Genomic DNA, 20,252 nt, shown 5'->3' with positions numbered 1-20,252 from the left:
GACACAGATGATTTGATAATATTGTTGTTATATAAACCCACGTCTTTCCTGGTACTTTGTTAACGCTACAACAAAGTTATATACTAGATCTCTGCAGCGCACGCGCGGCGTTGTTGACATAAAGAACGAGAAGATTTGATCGATGGATTTAATGATTTGGAGTGACAAAGATGATTTGATAATATTGTTGTAATATGATAGTTATTTGAAATCGTTTATATATCGTTATATGGGTCTGTGGAATAATTAGAAATGCAACTTACAATGGATCCGACGTCAGCATATGCGGCATTGTTTACATAAAGCAAGATCGATGGATTTAATGAATTGGACCGATGCACATGGTTTGATAAACGTGTTATTTCTGTAATACTTACTTGAATAAGTCTGAATGTTACGTCAGGCCCGTTCTCAGCTCCTCGTTTGTGTATATGTCACGTTAGCATACCGTATCGTTTAGCCTGTCCTCGTTTGTGTATATGTCACGTTAGCATACTGTATCGTTTAGCCTGTTGTTGCTGGTTAATGTCTGTTTTTGGTGTTGGATTTTGACAAATAAATTTGCCCCATAAGTGCGACTTATACTCCGGTCCGACTTATATATGTTTTTTTCACTTTATTGCGCATTTTATGGCTGGTGCGACTTGTACTCCGGAGCGACTTATAGTCCGAAAATTACGGTACATGTATTAATTGTTGCGTTAATGTTTTGGAACAGACATAGACTCACCAGGTATTTAGGTTGCGGTGAACCTTTTTTACGTCAGATGTAATTGAAAAAAATGATCATATAGGCTTATTGATAACAAGGAAATTCATCAATGAACACGATAGACATAATTACAGAAATATCCTCGTAGTAAAAGCCATTTCCCGCAGTGAAAGTTTTCTGTAAGCTAAAAAGCAAAAAAAAAAAAAAAGGCTAAGAACATATTTACCTTGTATTAGTTCTGTATCAGGGGCATTCCAGGAGCTTGAAATTTGCGACGAAATACTGTGACGTCATTGCTATAAATTAAATGTGAAATATCTGAAAAACCGTGGCAACACAAACGAAACTTTTTGCAGCACAAACCAGCACAAACGAAGCACAAACGAACGGTACCATTTTGGGTCCATTTGGAGGAATATAGGTGGCTGGGTGACGTCATTGCTATAAAACAAATGTCTAATATCTACGAAACCGGAGCAGCACAAACAAAACTTTTTGCAGCACAAATGAAGCACAAACGACCGGTACCATTTTGGGTCCATCCATACATCCATCCAGCAATCTTCTGAACCCCTTAGTCCCCACGGGGGTCGCGGGCGTGCTGGAGCCTATCCCAGCCGTCATCGGGCAGCAGGCGGGGGACACCCTGAACCGGTTGCCAGCCAATCGCAGGGCACACAGAGACGAACAACCATCTGCACTCGCAGTCACACCTGGGGGCAATTTGGAGTGCTCAATCGGCCTAACAAGCATGTTTTTGGGATGTGGGAGGAAACCGGAGTGCCCGGAGAAAACCCATGCGGGCTCGGGGAGAAAATGCAAACTCCACACAAGGAAGGCCGGAGGTGGAATCGAACCCGCACCCTCCTAACTGTGAGGCGGACGTGCTACCCAGTGCTCCACCGAGCCATTTTGGGTCTATTTGGAGTAAAATGGGGGGGGGGGCGCTAGGTGACATCGCAATAAAATGTCTAATATCTACAAAACCGGAGCAGTACAAACGAAAATTTTTGCAGCACAAACCAGCACAAATGAACTGTACCATTTTGGGTCCATTTGGAGTAAAATGGGGGGCAGGGTGAACTCTGGATGACCTATAAAATAATCTTTCATAACTAAAAAACCATAGCAGCACAAACGAAAATTTTTGCAGCACAAACGAAGCACAAACGAACGGTACCATTTTGGGTCCATTTGGAGGAACATGGGGGGCTGGGTGACGTCATCGGGATAAAATAAATGTCTAATATCTACGAAACCAAAGCGGCACGAATGAAAATTTTTGAAGCACAAACGAAGCACAAACGAACTGTACCATTTTGGGTCCATTTGGAGGAAAATGCAGCACAAACCAAGCACAAACACATGGTACCATTTTGGGTTCATTCATTTTGGGCTGGGTAAACTCTGGATGACCTATAAAATATTTTTTTATAACTCGAAAACCGTTGCTGCACAAATGAAAATCTTTATGGCACAAACGAAGCACAGATGAAACAGACTATTTTCCTTAAATTTTGCGTGGGGTGGGGGGCCCTCTTCACGCAGGTCAAATTCAGAGGTAAAGGGTCAAATTTTATTACTACAGGATGTACCTTTACCATTGCTGAATTGGATCAATTGATTGATACAGTAATAAATCAATGGAATAAAGAGCAATCTGACTTACTTGGCATCATCTCTGGTCGACATTTCCTCTCGAGGGCCGTAAGTGACTTCCATTGCGTACTTGCACTTGTCATTGCTTATAAGAGGGGAAGCAGTCATTACACAGATAAAATACTAAAGATGTTGTAATTCACATAAACACATAGCAATACAATGCAAGATGCAGTCCACATATTTACACAGTAAAAGAAAACAAATATTAATAGTGTGTATAAATTGAAAGGTTAAAATCTATCAACTTTACTCAGTGTTGACAAATTGAAAATAAATTGTTTTTAATGTCTAATTCCAACAAATAAAGAGGCCCAAATTAAAGAAGGCTTTTCTTTAAACTAATTTATTGCATTGTCAACCACAGGCTGGCACAAAGGAGGCTGCCTTAAGACTAACATTAAAGGAGCTGCAGGAATCTCTGGCAAGGAGGCGGAGTTTGTGTGACATAACATGAGTCTCAGTAGTTTTCTTGATGTCTAATCATTAATTATTCAGTCTGGAATTTAGTTTGGCAGCTTTGTTCAGATATCTGGGTAAACTTTATAACTGTAAATTAACTTTTTCAGTCCCATCTTACCATAGACAAGCATGAGTTTAACCATTATTTTATTGTGTGAAGGCGAAGGCCTTCACACTTATGTTATTCTACTCCTTTTACTTTATTATTATTATTGTGTGAAGGCGAAGGCCTTCACACTTATGTTATTCTACTCCTTTTACTTTATTATTAGTGTGAAGGTGAAGGCCTTCACACTTATGTTATTCTACTCCTTTCACTTTATTAAACAATTTATTCCTCCCACTTTTTTGACACCTAACTAGTCCCACATCCTTTAACCGATTCACCCCATTCCAACTTTCGCACGTTCCAAAAATTCACGGCATGACTGCTAGTATTTTATTTGTTCATAACATTTACCGTTTTTGCATAATTAGCAAATTTGTGCCTTAAAATCCCCCATTCATTCTTAATGGCGCATTCAACACGAGCGACGTTCACGAGGGAGTTCAAATTTTGACATCTGACAACTTTTATCATGATTTCTTTCCTTAACTCATTTATTTTTCATTCATTCATTTAGTTATTCATTTAATTTTAATTTAAAAACATCATTTTACCATATTTATTTCTCGTTTAATAGCATTATTCCACCACAGCAACACTAAGTCGCTGTTCAGCTCAGTAAGAAGACAATGGCGCTTTGAACACGAGCCACGCCTGCGACCGAGTTCGAATCCCGCTTGGCCATAATTTTTTTATTCATTAATTTTTCATTCATTCAATTTTAACACATTTTAATAATTATTTTCATCATCATTAATTTACCATTTTTATTTTATTTAATCATCATTATTAATTTACCATTTTTATTTCATTTAATCATTATTTCGAGTCCCACAATAGTGTGAAGTGCCTTCGCCTTCACACGCAATTTCTCCAGAAATTGCCAATTCTAGTTATTATTAGTGTGAAGGCGAAGGCCTTCACACTATTGTTATTCTACTTTATTTTTTTTTTTATTATTATTATTAAACAATTTATTCCTCCCACTTTTTTGACACCTAACTACTCCCACATGCTTTTACCGATTCACTCCATTCCAACTTTCACACGTTCCAAAAATTCACGGCATGACTGCTAGTATTTCATTTGTTCATAACATTTACCGTTTTTGCATAATTAGCAAATTTGTGCCTTAAAATCCCCCATTCATTCTTAATGGCGCATTAGACAAGAGTGACGTTCAGGAGTGAGTTCAAATTTTGACATCTGACAACTTTTTTCATGATTTCTTTCCTTAACTCGTTTATTTAACTCTTTTATTTTTTATTTATTTATTTTCCATTCATTCATTTAGTTATTCATTTAATTTTAAGTTAAAAACATCATTTTACCGTTTTAACGGCATTTACCGTTTTTATTTCTTGTTTAATATCATCATTCCACCGCAGCAACACTAAGCCGCTGTTTAGCTCAGTAAGAAGACAATGATCCTAAGAACACGAGCCACGTCCGTGAGCGAGTTCGATCCCGGTTGGTGATAATTTTTTTATTCATTAATTTTTCATTCATTCAATTTTAACACATTTTAATAATTATTTTCATCATTCATTTAGTTATTCATTTAATTTTAAGTTAAAAACATCATTTTACCGTTTTAACGGCATGTACCATTTTTATTTCTCGTTTAATATCATCATTCCACCACAGCAACACTAAGCCGCTGTTTAGCTCAGTAAGAAGAGACTGGAATTTGGAGCACGAGCGCTGTTCCCGTGCGAGTTCGAATCCGGCTTGACCAATATTTTTTTTTCATTCATTCAATTTTAACACATCACTTTAATAATTATTTTCATCATCATCATTAATTTAACATTTTTATTTTATTTAATCATCAATTTACCAATTTTATGTCATTTAATCATCATTTCGAGTCCCACAATAGTGTGAAGTGCCTTCGCCTTCACACGCAATTTCTCCAGAAATTGCCAATTCTAGTTAAACAATTTATTCCTCCCACTTTTTTGACACCTAACTACTCCCACATGCTTTAACCGATTCACCCCATTCCAACTTTCACACGTTCCAAAAATTCACGGCATGACTGCTAGTATTTTATTTGTTCATAACATTTACCGTTTTTGCATAATTAGCAAATTTGTGCCTTAAAATTCCCCATTCATTCTTAATGGCGCATTAGACACGAGCAACGTTCACGAGGGAGTTCGAATTTTGACATCTGACAACTTTTTTCATGATTTCTTTCCCTAACTCATTTATTTTTTTATTTTTTATTCATTCATTTATTTATTCATTTAATTTTAATTTAAAAACATCATTTTACCAAACGGCATTTATTTTAATTTAAAAACATCATTTTACCAAACGGCATTTACCATCTTTATTTCTCGTTTAATAGCATTATTCCACCACAGCAACACTAAGTCGCTGTTTAGCTCAGTAAGAAGACAATGGCGCTGTGAACACGAGCCTTCCGCGAGGGAGTTCGAATCCCCCTTGGCCATAATTTTTTTATTCATTAATTTTTCATTCATTCAATTTTAACACATTTTAATAATTATTTTCATTATCATCATTAATTTACCATTTTTATTTTATTTAATCATCATTATTAATTTACCATTTTTATTTCATTTAATCATTATTTCGAGTCCCACAATAGTGTGAAGTGCCTTCGCCTTCACACGCAATTTCTCCAGAAATTGCCAATTCTAGTTATTATTATTGTGTGAAGGCGTTACGTTATTCTACTCCTTTTACTTTATTATTGTGTGAAGGCGAAGGCCTTCACACTTATGTTATTCTACTCCCTTTACTTTATTGTGTGAAGGCCTTCACACTTATGTTATTCTACTCCTTTTACTTTATTATTGTGATTACAGTGTTATTCTACTCCTTTTACTTTATTATTAGTGTGAAGGTGAAGACCTTCACACTACTGTTATTCCTGTCCTTTATTATTATTGTGTGAAGGCGAAGGCCTTCACACTTATGTTATTCTACTCCATTCACTTTATTATTAGTGTGAAGGCGAAGGCCTTCACACTATTGTTATTCTACTTTATTAGTGTGAAGGCGAAGGCCTTCATTAGTGTGAAGGCTATTGTTATTCTACTTTTTTATTCCTCCCACTTTTTTGACACCTAACTACTCCCACATGCTTTAACCGATTCACCCCATTCCAACTTTCACACGTTCCAAAAATTCACGGCATGATTGCTAGTATTTTATTTGTTCATAACATTTACCGTTTTTGCATAATTAGCAAATTTGTGCCTTAAAATCCCCCATTCATTCTTAATGGCGCATTAGACACGAGCGACGTATACGAGCGAGTTCGAATTTTGACATCTGACAACTTTTTTCATGATTTCTTTCCTTAACTCATTTATTTAAACCATTTATTTTTTATTTATTCATTCATTTAGTTATTCATTTAATTTTACCAAACGTCATTTACCATCTTTATTTCTTGATTAATAGCAACATTCCACCACAGCAACACTAAGTTGCTGTTTAGCTCAGTAAGAAGAGAATGGAGCTTTAAGCACGGGCGCTGTTCCCGTGTGAGTTCGAATCACGCTTGGCCATTATTTTTTTTTCATTCATTCAATTTTAACACATCACTTTAATAATTATTTTCATCATCATTAATTTACCATTTTTATTTTATTTAATCATCATTATTAATTTACCATTTTTATGTCATTTAATCATCATTTCGAGTCCCACAATAGTGTGAAGTGCCTTCGCCTTCACACGCAATTTCTCCAGAAATTGCCAATTCTAGTTATTATTATTCCGCTTCTTCTTCTTCTTCTTCTATTTTATTCTCCTCACTTTTTTGTCCTTCTTCTTCTTCCACACAATTCAACCCATTCACTCCATTCCACTTTTCACGCATTCCAAATATTCACGAGATGAGCGCTTCCATTTTTCTTATTCCGAAAATTCTTAGATTCCGCAAAATTCCCAAATTTCCGACAAATTTTTCCCCATTCATTCTCAATGGCACATTCAACATTCACGTCGTTCCAGTTTGAAATTCACACCATTCAGCACATTCACATCACATTGGGAAAGATTCTCAACATTCCCCAACTTCCCACTTCCCAAACATTCCGCATTTTCAATTTTGAAATTCCCCAAAATTCCGTTTTTCACCTCTAGTTTCCACATTTTTCAACCGATTCAACCCATTCCAGCTTTCAACTCTTCATATTCTTCCTCCCTATTGCCAGAATTCCCACTTACCATAAATTCCACATTTTCAAATTAGAAATTCCACCAAATTCTCCCAAATTCCACCAAATTCTCCAAAATTCCGTTTTTTCCCTCTAAATTCCACATTTTTCAACCCATTCAACCCATTCCAGCTTTCAACTCTTCATATTATTCCTCCTTATTCCCCAAATTCCCACTTACCATAAATTCTACATTTTCAAATTAGAAATTCCACCAAATTCTACAAAATTCCCTTTTTTCCACCTAAATTCCTCATTTTTCAACCGATTCAACCCATTCCAACTTTATTCACCTTATACTTCCCATAGTCACCCCCTTGACCCCCACTTCCACTATGTGGCGGCCATCTTGGATTGACCCTGAAGTGACCCCCAATGAACCGGAAGTGACCCCCAATGAACCAGAAGTGACCTCAGGCAAACCGGAAGTGACCCCAAATAGACCGGAAGTGGCCTCAGGCAAACCGGACGTGACCCAAAATAAACCGGAAGTGACCCCAGGTAAACCGGAAGTGACCTTTCTATACCAGAAGTGACCTCAGCTAAACCGGAAGTGGCCTAAATTGAACCGGAAGTGACCTCAGCTAAACCGGAAGTGGCCCAAATTGAACCGAAAGTGACCCAAATAAACCGGAAGTGACCTCACCTAAACCGGAAGCGGCCCAAATTCAACCGGAAGTGACCCAAATAAACTGGAAGTGACCTCAGCTAAACCGGAAGTGGCCTAAATTTAACCGGAAGTGACCCAAATAAACCGGAAATGACCTCTGCTAAACCAGAAGTGGCCTACATTGAACCGGAAGTGACCCAAATAAACCGGAACTGACGTCAGCTAAACCCGGAAGTGATATCTTTGAACCGGAAGATTCAAAATCATTCCGCAGTATTCCCCAAAAAGTTATTCAACCATTTCGCCTTCACACGCAATTTCTCCAGAAATTCCAAATTCTAGTTATTACATTAAAAACAAGAAAACTCAAATGAGAAAAAAGCTAATAGGCTACAGCTTCACTCACGGCTGATCTTTGTAAAAGCGCACAAACAGATAGAACTATAATCACTATGACTTCAGACTTTAATTCAACCTTTTTTTCAGTTTAGTCCACTTATACTTACATCTAACGTGTGTACATCAAAATTAGAGGTCAGACTGCAACCTCAAATCCCTATTCCCTAATCATGTTGCCTTTGACTAAGCATTAGTAATTAACTTAAAGTACTTGCCAACCACAAAGACGGAAAAATAATAGGAAGAAGAGACAGAAGAAGATTCGAGATTCACTTTATTGTCACTGGATGCTCTGGGTACAAACATGGAAAAAGTTTTTATGCTAGGTAGCTCAAGAGGGGGAAACTAAAAACTAAAATCAGAAAAACCTAAAACCCCAAAAGTTAAAAATTACCTGAAATCTAAACATAATCTAAAAACTACCCAAAATCATAAAATCTACACACTATCTAAAAACAACAAAGTCTGGAGTGTTATTGCACATTTCAGTTCTTTAGTTTCAGTACATCTTTCATTTGACACTGTTATTTGACAGTCTAATAGGCCTGTGGGGAAAAGCTGTTGCTCAAAATACTCATGCGGGCTGGGAGGACTTGTATCCCTTGACTGTTTTTGAGCTCTCTTTTTGATCTTTTGTGAGGATGGCTATGGTCTGCCATTATCCTCCCAGATTTCTTCATGCAGCGAAGGCTGTAGAGTCCTCCAGACTGCGCAGTTCACAACCAGTGATGTTATGGGTAGCTCGGACAACCCTCCTTAGTGCCTTATGGCTTTTGCCCTTGCAGCTGCCATACCAAGTTGTGAGGCGGAAGGTCAGTTGGCTCTCTATGGTAGTGATTATAGTATGATAGTATTAAATTTCAGGCCTGTTTCAGGCACCTAAGACCATAGAGACGCTGTTGGGTCTTTTTTACCGCTGCTGTGGTATGACATTCCCATAATAGGTCAATGGAAATGTTGACCCCAAGGTATATACACCGTGTGCACAATTATTGGGCAAGTGACCCTTTTGACCATATAATCATTTTCATGTGTATTTTCCAACTTCAGGTTGTTTAAACTTGAAGGCTTATTGGTTTTAACCATATCAAGTGAAGTGTATTTGTGTAATGAGGGAGGGTGCGGCCTAAGGAGGTCAACACCCTATATCAAGGTGTGTATATTTATCAGGCAGCATCTTTTCCTTAGGCAGCATGGGAAAAAAAGAGATTTAACTGATTCAGAAAAGTCAAACATTTTGAAAAGTCTTTTGAAGGGATGCAGCACTCTTGAAATTGCCAAAATGTTGTGGCGTGATCACCGAACCATCAAACGTTTTGGTGCATAAAGTCAACAGGATCGCAAGAAACATTTTGAGAAGAAAAGACGTAAATTAACTGCCAAAGATTTGAGAAGAATCAAATGTGAAGCAACCAGGAAACCGTTATCCTCCAGTGCTGTCATATTCCAGAACTACAACCTACCTGGAGTGTCCAAAAATAGAAGATGTTCTGTGCTCAGAGACATGGCCATGGTAAGAAAATCTGAAACCTGACCACCACTAAACAGAAGACACAAGTTGAAACGCAGAAACTGGGCCAAGAAATATCTCAAGACACTTTTCAAAGGTTTTATGAACTGGTGCGATACAAGTGACTCTTGATGGACCAGATGGATGGGCCTGTGGCTGGATCAGTGTCGGACCCAGAGCTCCACTTCGACTCAGACTACAGCAAGGTGGAGTACCGGTATGAGCTGGTATTATTAAGGATGAGCTAGTTGGACTTTTTCAGATTGAAGAGAGACTCAAACCAACTCCCAAACCTGCTGCAAGTTTTTAGAAGACACTTTCTTCAAGTAGTGGTACAGGAAAAAGTCAGCATCTTTCAAGAAGACCATGTTTTTTTCCAGGACAATGCTCCAGAGCATGCATCAAAGTACTCTACTGCATGGCTAGCCAATAAAGACCTTAGAGATGAAAGAATCATGACATGGCCCCCTTCCTCACCTGACCTAAACCCTATTGAGAACTTGTGGCTGTTATTGAAAAGAAGAGTGGCTATATATTGGTCACTGATTTTCCTTTTTCCTTTTTTTTTTAAATGTAAATTTGCAAATTTTGAGTTGTTTGATTATTATTCTCACTTAAACAGATGAATATAAGTGATGTGGGAACATGATCGGTTTTCATTTAGTTGCATAATACTTCTGTACACTAACAATTGCCTAATTGTGCATGCACAGGTTTTCTCCTTAGAAAGCCAAAACCTCAGTTTTACTTTATGAAATAATCAGATTGAAGTTTCTCAACATTTTGGATTGACTGTAGTTGTTCAATCATAAAATTAGTCCTCAAAAATATAAATTCCTAATAATTGTGCACACGGTGTAAATGAGTCCATCCACTCCACTGCTGTGCCGTTGATGATTGGCTGCAGCTCTGCCTTCCTTCCCCTGGGTCAACCACGATCTTTTTGGTCATCTTGGCATTTAGGGAGAGGTTGCAGTCAATGACCCTTTTAAAACCAGAATATTGGCAGTATTTTGGTTTTTAAAGTCAATGTAAATGCACACAGAAATCCGAATATGCCCTTAATTGGGGTCTTAAAAATCCAAATAAGTTCCCTGTGTTGACTCTCTTGTCCGAATATCTCGGCTTGTAAACGGGATCGGGTTACCACCTAACTGAATGCTCTTTCACCATTCGCGAGGAAAATAATATTGGTCTTTGCTCCATTTTGCTGCTATCATTTGTCTATTTATTTATTGTTTATTTATTTGGGTTATTTGCTTATTACTTATTCGTTGCTCTTGTCTGTTCGTTTTTACTCTTTGTGCTATTTGATTGTAAGTGTTGTGTACTGTGTCTAGTCACCGTGGGACGGTGGGAAACGTAATTTCGATCTCTTTGTGTGTCTTAACATGAAGAAATTGACAATAAAGCGGACTTTGACTTTTGACATGAAGTAACTGCACAGCATCCTCGAGCCAAACATCAAGTGATTTCTTTGTGGGGTTTCTGTTGGGAAAAATGTTCTACATTATCATTAGATTCCATGGGTTTAATGCAAAATGTTCGCTGTATGGCAGTTTGACCTTGTGTCCAGGGAGCTTCCAACCGTTATAGAATGTTAAGCAAAAACATCTGGGTTTGCTCTTCCATGAGTTGTGATGTACATTTCCAGAGCCATGAGTTGTGATGTACATGTCTGGAGCTATGAGTTGTGATGTACATGTCTGGAGCCATGAGTCGTGATATATATGTCTACAGTCATAAGTCGTTAAGCAAGAATCTCCTGGATTTGAATAATGACACCGTTGAGAGGTCTACACTGCTCTCCTTAAGTAATAACATCTGGGTTTTCTGCGATCATGTGTTCAACTGACTGCTGTGAACAAACGAGAAGCTATACATTTGTGTAAACCCCACCCATTGTATTTATTCAATAAAAAGCGACCAGCCTGAAGAAGGGCACAGTTTTTGAGCAACACTTGTTGTTTGAATACTGTCCTTTTGCAAAAGCTGCAGCCATTGAAGACAACTCTCTGCCTCTGTGAAATTCTTTGTAAATGTTGAAGACCCAAAACTTTCTGTCTCTACAGCGAAAATAACGCAGTTTGTGTATATGGACACTATATTTGTGTGTGTAAGTCTGTCCGTCTGCCAAGCAACTCACACAAGCCGGTGTAAACAATCATGGTGGCGCTCTGAGACCTGCAGAAAAGCACACTTTTGGAGCAAGGGGGAGGACAGACTGCTTGATTCCCTTGCTGATTGGCATGAATATAATGTAGTTTATTTATGGTAGAGGGTAACAAGCTTAAATGACAGTTATTTGTGCTACGACGTTGATATGTGTTGCCATTTCAGTCAGGATACTTAAATGTGCGAGTAGTTCTGTCTGTTGAGGGATTTAAATGGGTTATTATGATTGTTTCAGAAACCCGAATTCTGACCTAAACCCTAAAACTAGTGTTTTTATCTACACTGCCTAACGCACTGAATAACCAAAGGGCACATTTATATAACACTGTATTTCCACCACAATTACAAAACGCTGATTTTGCGTGCTAGTCTGAGCTCTACCATTCTTACTCTTGTTTTTTAAATTCTATACTATGCCCGTCTGTCCGTGCCTTGTCCTCTAAAGCAGTGGTCCCCAATAAAGTCAGAATTCAGACTTTATTCTCAGAATTCTGACTTTAAAGTCGGAATTCTGAGAAAAAAAGTCAGAATCCTGTCACCCCTCGTTTTTTTTCTTCTTCACTGGCCCTAATCCTCTTCCGTAGAATCACCTATGGCGATAAATCCATATTTTAAGTAGGACTCCAGAAATGTTCTTTTAAATGCAGCTTTCCTTTTATTAGAAGTCGTAGCCTCTTCTTCTTCAGTCTCCACATTGGGCTTTTTTCCGAAGAAGCTTTCCAAACATCTCTGTTCCTTTTCTTTTAAATGCAGCTTTGCTTTTCTTAGAAGTGGTAGCCTCTTCTTCTTCAGTCTCCTCATTGGGCTATTTTCCCTTTCCGAAGAAGCTCTCCAAACTTCTCTGTTTCTTGCTCGTTTTTGCTTGCCTCGCGGGCTTGACCGGGGTGACATGTCACGTGACCGAGACGAGCGTCTTGACCAGAATGAAAATTATATTAATATATTATATTAATTATATTTATATATTATATAATATATTATATAATATATATATATATATATATATATATATATATATGTATATATATATGTATTTTTTTTTTTTTCCCTGTGCGGCTTGTCCGGTACCAAGTGACCCACAGACCGGGGCTTGGGGACCCCTGGTCTAAAGCACTACTATTTAAAACATGTTGAGACACCAAGGAACATTTTAAAGGAAAACTTGTAGTTTATAGTTTGAATTTGAAAGATAAATTTTGTAATACCTGTAATGTTTCTGACATATTAGTGTAGATCAAGTGTGGATAAAAAGGAGCAATTTACACGTGCTTTCTTTATGTAGTTACAAATCAGAACCACATAGCCTTACACTTGTACGATTACACTGCCTAGTTTTGTTAAATTCACCAGCCCATCCTGCAGCAAAGCAGCCCCCCACAAACCAGTGCTGACTTTTGTTGTTCGGATGGTGTTCTGACGCGTCTCATTTTTTGCTCTAAACCATTCTCATTATGACCACACAATTTATATAAAATGTAAATACAGTGGAACCCCGGAAGTCAACCGCCACAGCACTCAACATATTCCGGAACGCTGTACCTGCGAGACCACAAGATCATGGGGGTTAACGCTACCAATCGAGTTTACGCAATCAGAAGCATATAAAAAGAGAGCTACTGTATGTTATATTTAAGAGGCTGGATGAAGTTTTTTTTTTTTAAGAGCAAGCTTTAATTCGGGACCTTTTCAGTATTGAATATATCTGCGGGAGCAAGTTTTAATTCGGGGCCTTTTCAGTCATGAGCATATCCACGGAATACAACACACCAGCTCACCTTCACATGCGAAATGACACGAGAGGTACGGGGTGCTTGTGTGCATTTATGTCACACTGAATTTGTAAACAATAGGCACCCTTTTGTGCACATTGATTGGCTTTTGGGACATTACTGTATTGGCCCGAATATAAGACTGTTTTTTGCATTGAAATAAGACTGTGGGGGTTGTCTTACATTCGAGGTCTAGACATTATACCCATTCACAACGCTAGATGCCGCCAGATATCTTCAAAGCGAATTCTGAACTTAACTCTCCAGGCCAAAGCGAACCCTTGTTACGGAGAATAAAAATAAAAATAGCGGTAGCAGTTTGCATTATTTTATTGCAAAGTTTTTCCTTATTCAGGTTTGTTTCAAGACTAAGTTAGTTATACTTTACTTTGATGGTTAATGCAGTTATTGCAATTTTATTGTTTTATCACAGTAGATTGGTTTATTTACATTTCAAAAACAAGAAGCTATTCATTTACAAATATGATTGCACTTTAGTTTACATATTTAAATGTTCAGCTATTAAGTTGTGATAAAACGTTTTTGCATGATATGAATGAGGCAAAATAACATATATTGTTATAATCATTTGTTTTAGATGTACTGTAATTATTTTCTGTATAAAAATTAAATTTGGTGTTCAAAAAGTCTTTTTTCAAACTTGAGTCTTGAAAAAGAGGAGGTCGTCTTATAATCAGGGTCGTCTTATATTCAGGCCGATACGGTATTTCAGAGACTTCGGTTCTTCTACCACAAGTAAGTACCTTTTGTGTTTAAATAGTATTATTTTGCCATGTTTAATTTATTTCAAGCTCATTATTTGTCTTTTAAAAAGTTCCGACGTCTCAAACGCCGCATACAGACGGTTGAAATAAAGCTTTGCCTCAAGCTTTTGCTTTATTGGATTTCTTTTTGTCTTTTGTGGTTTTATGTACTGTTGCTTCAGAACGTGACAGCTTCACTTATCTATCCTTCTGTAATGAATTAGCGTTGAGATCTGGGGTTCTACTGTTATTTCTGCCCACACATAAATTTTAAAGCTAAACTCCCAAATGGAAAATACTTCTTATCACAGTACATGCAAAACACAGACAATGAAAAAGACATGAACAATATCAAAATCAGGGATGTTCCGATCAGGGTTTTATGCTGTCAATACCAATCATCCATTAGTGTGATTGGGCAATAACGATCACGTGGCTTAGGTGTAGAATTTCCCATTTTAGAGCTATAACTACATGTTTTTCTTAATTAATTACTATAAAATTTTTGGACTATAAGCCGCTACTTTTTTCTCAAATTTTGAACCCTGCGGCTTATAGTTCGGTGTGGCTTAAATAGGGTTTTCCCTGTGATTTTTCTCATGACTAATACACTTATACACTCATAAAAAGGCTGTGGACCGCTGTTGTGCAGTTATGTTACTTCAAGTTATGCATTCCTAAATAATCATCTCTTTCCTGACAATCATCTTTGTGTATATTCTCTTACAAATGGGAATTAAACATTAACAACCTTACTCATGCGGCGACTTTACATGCGGCGACTTTAGATGCATATTCCAATCAGACACTGAGGAGGAAGATTTTGCTGGTTTCAGTGGACAGGAGAAAGACAAAGATGGCTCTAAGGGACTGTTGACTCGTATATACCGTAATTTTCGGACTATAAGTCGCTCCGGAGTATAAGTCGCACCAGCCATAAAATGCACAATAAAGTGAAAAAAAACCCCATATATAAGTTGCACCGGAGTATAAGTCGCACTTTAGGGGCAAATTTAATTGTCAAAATCCAACACCAAAAACAGACATGAACCAGCAACAACAGGCTAAACGATACGGTACGCTAACATGACATATACATAAACGAGGAGCTGAGAACGGGCCTGACGTAACATTCAGAATTATTCAAGTAAGTATTACATAAATAACACGTTTATCAAACCATCTGTGTCACTCCAATTCATTAAATCCATCGATCGTGCTTTATGTAAACAATGCGGCGTATGCGCCGCATATGCTGACGTCGGACCCGTTGTAAGTTGCATTTGTAATTATTCCACAGACCCATATAACGATATATAAAATATATTTCAAAATTATATTACAACAATATTATCAACCCATTTGTGTCACTCCAAATCATTAAATCCATGGATCAAATTCCTCGTTCTTTATGTCAACAACGCCGTGCGTGCGCTGGAGAAATCTAGTATATAACTATGTTGTAGCGTTAACAAAGTACCAGAAAAGACGTGGGTTTATATAACAGCAATATTATCAAACCATTTGTGTCACTCCAAATTTCTCGTTCTTTATGTCAACAATGCCGCGCGTGCGCTGCAGAGATCTAGTATATAACTATATTGTAGCGTTAACAAAGTACCAGGAAAGACGTGAGTTTATATAACAACAATATTATCAAACCATCTGTGTCACTCCAAATCATAAAATCCATCGATCAAATTCCTCGTTCTTTATGTCAACAACGCCGCGCGTGCGCTGCAGAGATCTAGAATACAACTATATTGTAGCGTTAACAAAGTACCAGACGTGGGTTTGGTAAACGGCTCTTTATTTAACAAGAGTTCAACGAGCCAACAACTACTGAACTTCCAGCCACGGAGGTGGAAGAGAGCTCCATAAATAGGACCGGGCGTGAGTAAAAGCCATGTCCGAGCCCCATCCACTGTCCCCGGACAGCCACGCGGCCGAGCACCGGCCCCCGACTTCCATCCACGGAGGTGGAAGAGAGCTCCATAGAATAGGAGCGTGCGTGCGTAAAAGCCATGTCCGAGCCCCATTCACTGTTCCCGGACAGCCACCCGGCCGAGCGCCGACCCCCGACTTCCATCCACGGAGGTGAAAGAGAGCTCCCGTCGAGAAGGACCGGGCGTGCGCAAAAGCCATAATAGTTTTTCAAACCTTCTGTGTCACTCCAAATCATTAAATCCTTCAAACTCTTCGTCCTCCGTGTCACAAACAAAGCCGCTAATGATGCCGGTAGTACGTGGGGCCCTTCGTCATCTTTGTCATCCCGTGATCGAATCCTTTGCCTTTTATGTAAACAACCGCCGCGCAGCATGGGTGACGTCACTTGCAGTTCAAATGACAGTAATCCCTTGCTACATCGCAGTTCGTTTATTGCGGTTTCACTACATCGCGGATTTTAGAATTTTGAAAATTTGTGAAAAAAATCACATATAAGTCGCTGCTGAGTATAAGTCGCCCCCCCGCCCAAACTATGACAAAAACCACGACTTATAGTCCAAAAATTACGGTATTTTTTTTACCCGCCTAGTTAGTGCTGTTACTTCCGTGTTTACGACAAAATGTTAATGTTATTAAAACTTTAGTCCAGCTAGTACTGTTACTTCCATGTTTACAACGAAATGTTAATGTTATTAAAACTTTAGCCCAGCTAGTGCTGTTACTTCCGAAATTACAACGAAATGTTAATGTGATTAAAACTTTAAAAAGGCTTTCTGTGAACTATCTTTCTTTATAAATAACTCGTGCGCACGTGCGGCTTATAGTCCGATGCAGCTTATACAAGTATAATACTAAAAAAATCCCGAATTTTAGCTGGTGCGGCTTATAGTCCGCTGCGGTTTGTAGCCCGAAATTTACGGTAGTTCTTAATTAATCGGTTTCTATACCCTTATTTTTCAAGAACAGGAGTAGGCCTCAAATAGAGAGCAGAATTTAAAATATGATTCAATTACCTTGTTTGGCTTTAACATGTCAGAAAAATGGAGGGAAACGTGGCTCGTTATTTTCCCCCAGTAGAAGCAGTTGTCTGCAAATGACCTACCCCTCGTTTATTGGTGTTAATTACAATGGGTGAAAATCCGCGATGTGGAGTCAATATTTTTATGATATCCGCACAAGACTTTCATAATTTCATTTTTTAACACTATTGTATTTTTAATCACTTAATTGTATTTTTAAACTTTTTTTTAAACATTTTAAAGTTAAAATGATCTTTAAAAACCTTCTATAGGGCTTTACTAAAACCCATCCATCCATCCATCCATCCATCCATCCATCCATCCATCCATCCATCCATCCATCCATCCATCCATTTTTTTGTACCACTTTGTCCCCACGGGATTGTGAGCATGCTGGAGCCTATCCCAGCTGTCATCGGGTAGTAGGCGGGGACACCCTGAAACGGTTGCCAGCTAATCGCAGGGCATATATAGACGAACAACCATCTGCACTCCCACTCACACCTAGGGGCAATTTGGAGTGCTCAATCGGCCTACCAAGCATGTTTTTGAGATGTGGGAGGAAACTGGAGTATCTGGAGATGCCATGCGGGCACGGGGAGAACATGCAAACTCCACACAGGGAGGGCCGGAGGTGGAATCGTGAGGCGGACGTGCTAACCAGTGCGTTACCGAACATCACTAAAACTCAAAGTCAAAAAAAAAAAACTACCATTAACGTGTCACGACTCTGCTCTGCTGAGGCGCTGGCCGGCTGACGCGCCCTCGCGCTGGTCTGCTAAACACTTTTTAAACATTTTAAAGTCAAACTGACTTTTTGAAACATTCTTTGGGGTTTCACTAAAACTCAGTCAAAAAACCTACCATAAACATGGTTTGGGTTGTTACATTTGCAGCTTGCTCAACTCTCAAATAATTATCCAGAGTCTGATTTTTGTCAATGCAAAATCGTGCTATTAATACAGAGCATACATTCTTGATTTTTCCGTTTTGTTTGTGATGCCCTTGAAGAGAACGAAGCAACACTGCATAGCCTCTCATATGCTCTAGCCACTCAGATTCCATAATGCATAACGTGGCACAATACATTTGATTTATAAAGTTAATCCGTTATATGTGTGTTTGTGCTACCAGTTGTTGAATGTGTGTTTAATGTAAATGTTAAATTTTCATTCCGTTCTTTTTTTTTCTAATCAACCGTGACGCTAACTTGTGTGTAAAATAGTGGCATCCAGATAATTTCTATGCGAGCGATGGTCAGCTGTGATGATTGGCTATGGAGGGATGGATCTAAAGTACCGATCACGCTCTTTTTCACAAATGGCAGCCGATGATGATCGGTCGCAGATCGATCGGAGCATCCCTAATCAAAATATGGATAGAAAAAATTGATGTTAATGGCTGCAGGCTGAAATTTGATTGGTGATACATACCGATACGATTTCAACACTCTGACGAAGACCACACCGACAGTGCACAGCAAGGGAGAGAGGAAGGGAAGCTTACGTGTCATTTGGTCCATAACAATGATTAGTAAAATAGCGTGCGATGCGGGATGAATAAGGGAAGAGGACGACAACATTTCTAGGATAGAGAAGTTACTAGGAACATTAATAAACCTAATCTAATAGGTAACATAAGTAAGTTTAAGGTGTAAATAATTGTCTTTTCATGTAATTCAAAACAACTCCCAAAACATGACTTGACGCTTGATTGTTTGTCGTCCAATAAGCCATTGACTAATTTTAAATGTAAAAAGAAAAAAATCTCAATCATTAACCTTGACTGCATTGTATGGTTGAAAAAATAAACAGACTTTGAAAAGCACCTCTACTAAAAAGCAAAACCATGATATTGTATTATGTGTAGCTAACCTCTTGAAGACAGCCGTCTCAGTCTTTGCGTCAACAGTAAGGCTGAAAGTCTCTTTTATGGAGTCATTGATGACTGTATCTGTAATACTGCGTTGCACATTGCAGGTAGTTTCATCCGCCATTTTAGATCTTCCACAACCCTTAGATGTGATGGAAGAGGAAGAAGAAATACTAGGACTAAACCAGCCATGACTTTCTATTAAAAAAGAACAAGAAAACAAAAACAATCATCAGGACTGCGGGCATAATTATATTGGTACAGTATAATCCATTGATCTCACCCTCTGAGTATAATGGTCCAATGACGCCAAGCGGATCCAGTTTCTCTATGTTGGTTTCCATAGCAACAGAGGTGTTGCACAGTAGTGGGTCATTGGGGCTAAAAGAGACTGTATTTACTCAGAAACCCCATTTATTATGCAGAACCTTGTGATGGGCAACAAATAATGGATGCAAACCAGGCTTACATTACTGTGTACTATTTTTTTTCTCCTGTCACATTTAAGGCCAAGTTTGGTGACAAAAGAAGGGGAACCATGAGAAATGTCAACTCGCAAAAAAGAGGACTCGCCTAGCAGCAACCTAATTTGACAGAATATTTTTATTGGCTTCCGCCGAATGATGTAACTTTGGGTGACAGTAAAAAACTACAAGTCATCTGTTTAACCTCCTTCCTGTTGCCAAGGGTCATACTACTGAAATGAATACATTTGCAATCAATCCTAAGGGCTTATGCATTAAATTAATTGCCGATGACGAAATATAAGGTTTTTTTCAGCTTTATTTCCTTGATGAAAAAGAGTTTTTTTCCATTTATTTTGTTCATTTAATGATATGCTTCATTGCAGACAGGATAAACAATCAATATTACTACCTAGTGGGGGAGAAGTTGGAGAAGTCAGCCCATCCTGTCTCTGAGTTGGAATTTGGGGCAGAATAGCCGCTCCATGCTGTGTCTATATATAAAAAAATAAAAAAAATAAAATAAAGGTGGGACAGCAGGTTTGTTGAGACTTTTTTGTTGTGACAGCGGCTGTCCGCATG

The 20,252-nt window shown here is 38.3% G+C and overlaps 1 protein-coding gene and 1 long non-coding RNA gene across 10 annotated transcripts in view; one reads left to right on the top strand and one right to left on the bottom strand.

The window, feature by feature from the left end:
- Positions 1–20,252, top strand: part of LOC147056141 (uncharacterized) — a 118,532-nt gene that overhangs the window by 14,577 nt on the left and 83,703 nt on the right. The gene's annotated exons all lie outside the window — the stretch shown is intronic.
- Positions 1–20,252, bottom strand: part of ppp6r3 (protein phosphatase 6, regulatory subunit 3) — an 87,420-nt gene that overhangs the window by 5,496 nt on the left and 61,672 nt on the right. For 5 of the 9 annotated variants that reach the window (XM_085914631.1, XM_085914632.1, XM_085914628.1 and 2 more), the window contains 5 exons: positions 20,083–20,164; positions 19,490–19,587; positions 19,209–19,404; positions 18,768–18,785; positions 2,382–2,456 (listed from right to left, as the gene is read on the bottom strand). In XM_085914631.1, coding sequence (XP_085770757.1) covers positions 2,382–2,456; positions 18,768–18,785; positions 19,209–19,404; positions 19,490–19,587; positions 20,083–20,164 — 469 coding nt within the window. Of the gene's footprint in view, positions 1–2,381; positions 18,698–18,767; positions 18,786–19,208; positions 19,405–19,489; positions 19,588–20,082; positions 20,165–20,252 lie in introns of all 9 variants that reach the window. The other 4 variants (XR_015066448.1, XR_015066449.1, XM_085914629.1 and 1 more) reach the window with 4 other exon arrangements.

The sequence above is a fragment of the Syngnathus leptorhynchus genome, chromosome 6, assembly GCF_054491065.1.
Source record: "Syngnathus leptorhynchus isolate UIUO chromosome 6, UIUO_Slep, whole genome shotgun sequence".
In the NCBI taxonomy this organism is placed as follows: domain Eukaryota; kingdom Metazoa; phylum Chordata; class Actinopteri; order Syngnathiformes; family Syngnathidae; genus Syngnathus; species Syngnathus leptorhynchus.
Note: the sequence above shows the minus strand (reverse complement) of the source record. Positions and strands in the feature narration are given on the sequence as shown.